At 38.3% G+C, this 593-nt stretch overlaps 1 protein-coding gene across 1 annotated transcript in view; it reads left to right on the forward strand.

The window, feature by feature from the left end:
• Positions 1–121: 121 nt before the first annotated feature.
• The window catches only part of cnfn (cornifelin), a gene marked incomplete at its 5' end in the record, with an annotated part of 2,079 nt that continues 1,607 nt past the window's right edge, over positions 122–593 (forward strand). The window contains one exon of the mRNA XM_025061546.1: positions 122–283. Coding sequence (XP_024917314.1) covers positions 122–283 — 162 coding nt within the window. The remainder of the gene's footprint in view (positions 284–593) is intronic.

A 593-nucleotide genomic window follows, 5' to 3' on the forward strand; every position in this document is an offset into this window, starting at 1 on the left:
GATAGATAGATTGATGGATGGATGGATGGATGGATGGATGGATGGATGGATGGATGGATGGATGGATGGATGGATGGATGGATGGATGGATGGATGGATAGATAGATAGATAGATTGATTGATAAACCACAGTATTTATCTTTCAGGTCTCTGTGCAACCTTTGTTCCTTGCATCCTGGGCTGTAGAGTGGCTCAGAAGAATGGGGACAGTTGCTGCGTTCCCTGTCTTCCTGGTGCCATGATTGCTCTGAGGACCAGTATCCGTGGCAAATACCACATCGAAGTAAGTATGCTATAAATACTGCTACACACTCGAACCTATGCATCCCCGTCCAAAAAGTATTTTATATATGAATATTTCAAAAATCACCCAAAACCATGACTTAGGGGTCCAAAAAGTATTTTATATGAATATTTCAAAAATCACTGAAAAGTCCCCAAAATGCAAGACTATGTCCTAAAACATGCTGCCCAGTGAATATTTTGTGTTTAAAACTCCAAAAAGTATTTTATATGAATATTTTAAAAATCACCCAAAACATGCCTTACTATAGCCTTACATCCTGAAAATATCCATAAAAATAAAAAGTCCC

The sequence above is a fragment of the Cynoglossus semilaevis genome, chromosome 13, assembly GCF_000523025.1.
Source record: "Cynoglossus semilaevis isolate Cse_v1.0 chromosome 13, Cse_v1.0, whole genome shotgun sequence".
Lineage (NCBI taxonomy): Eukaryota > Metazoa > Chordata > Actinopteri > Pleuronectiformes > Cynoglossidae > Cynoglossus > Cynoglossus semilaevis.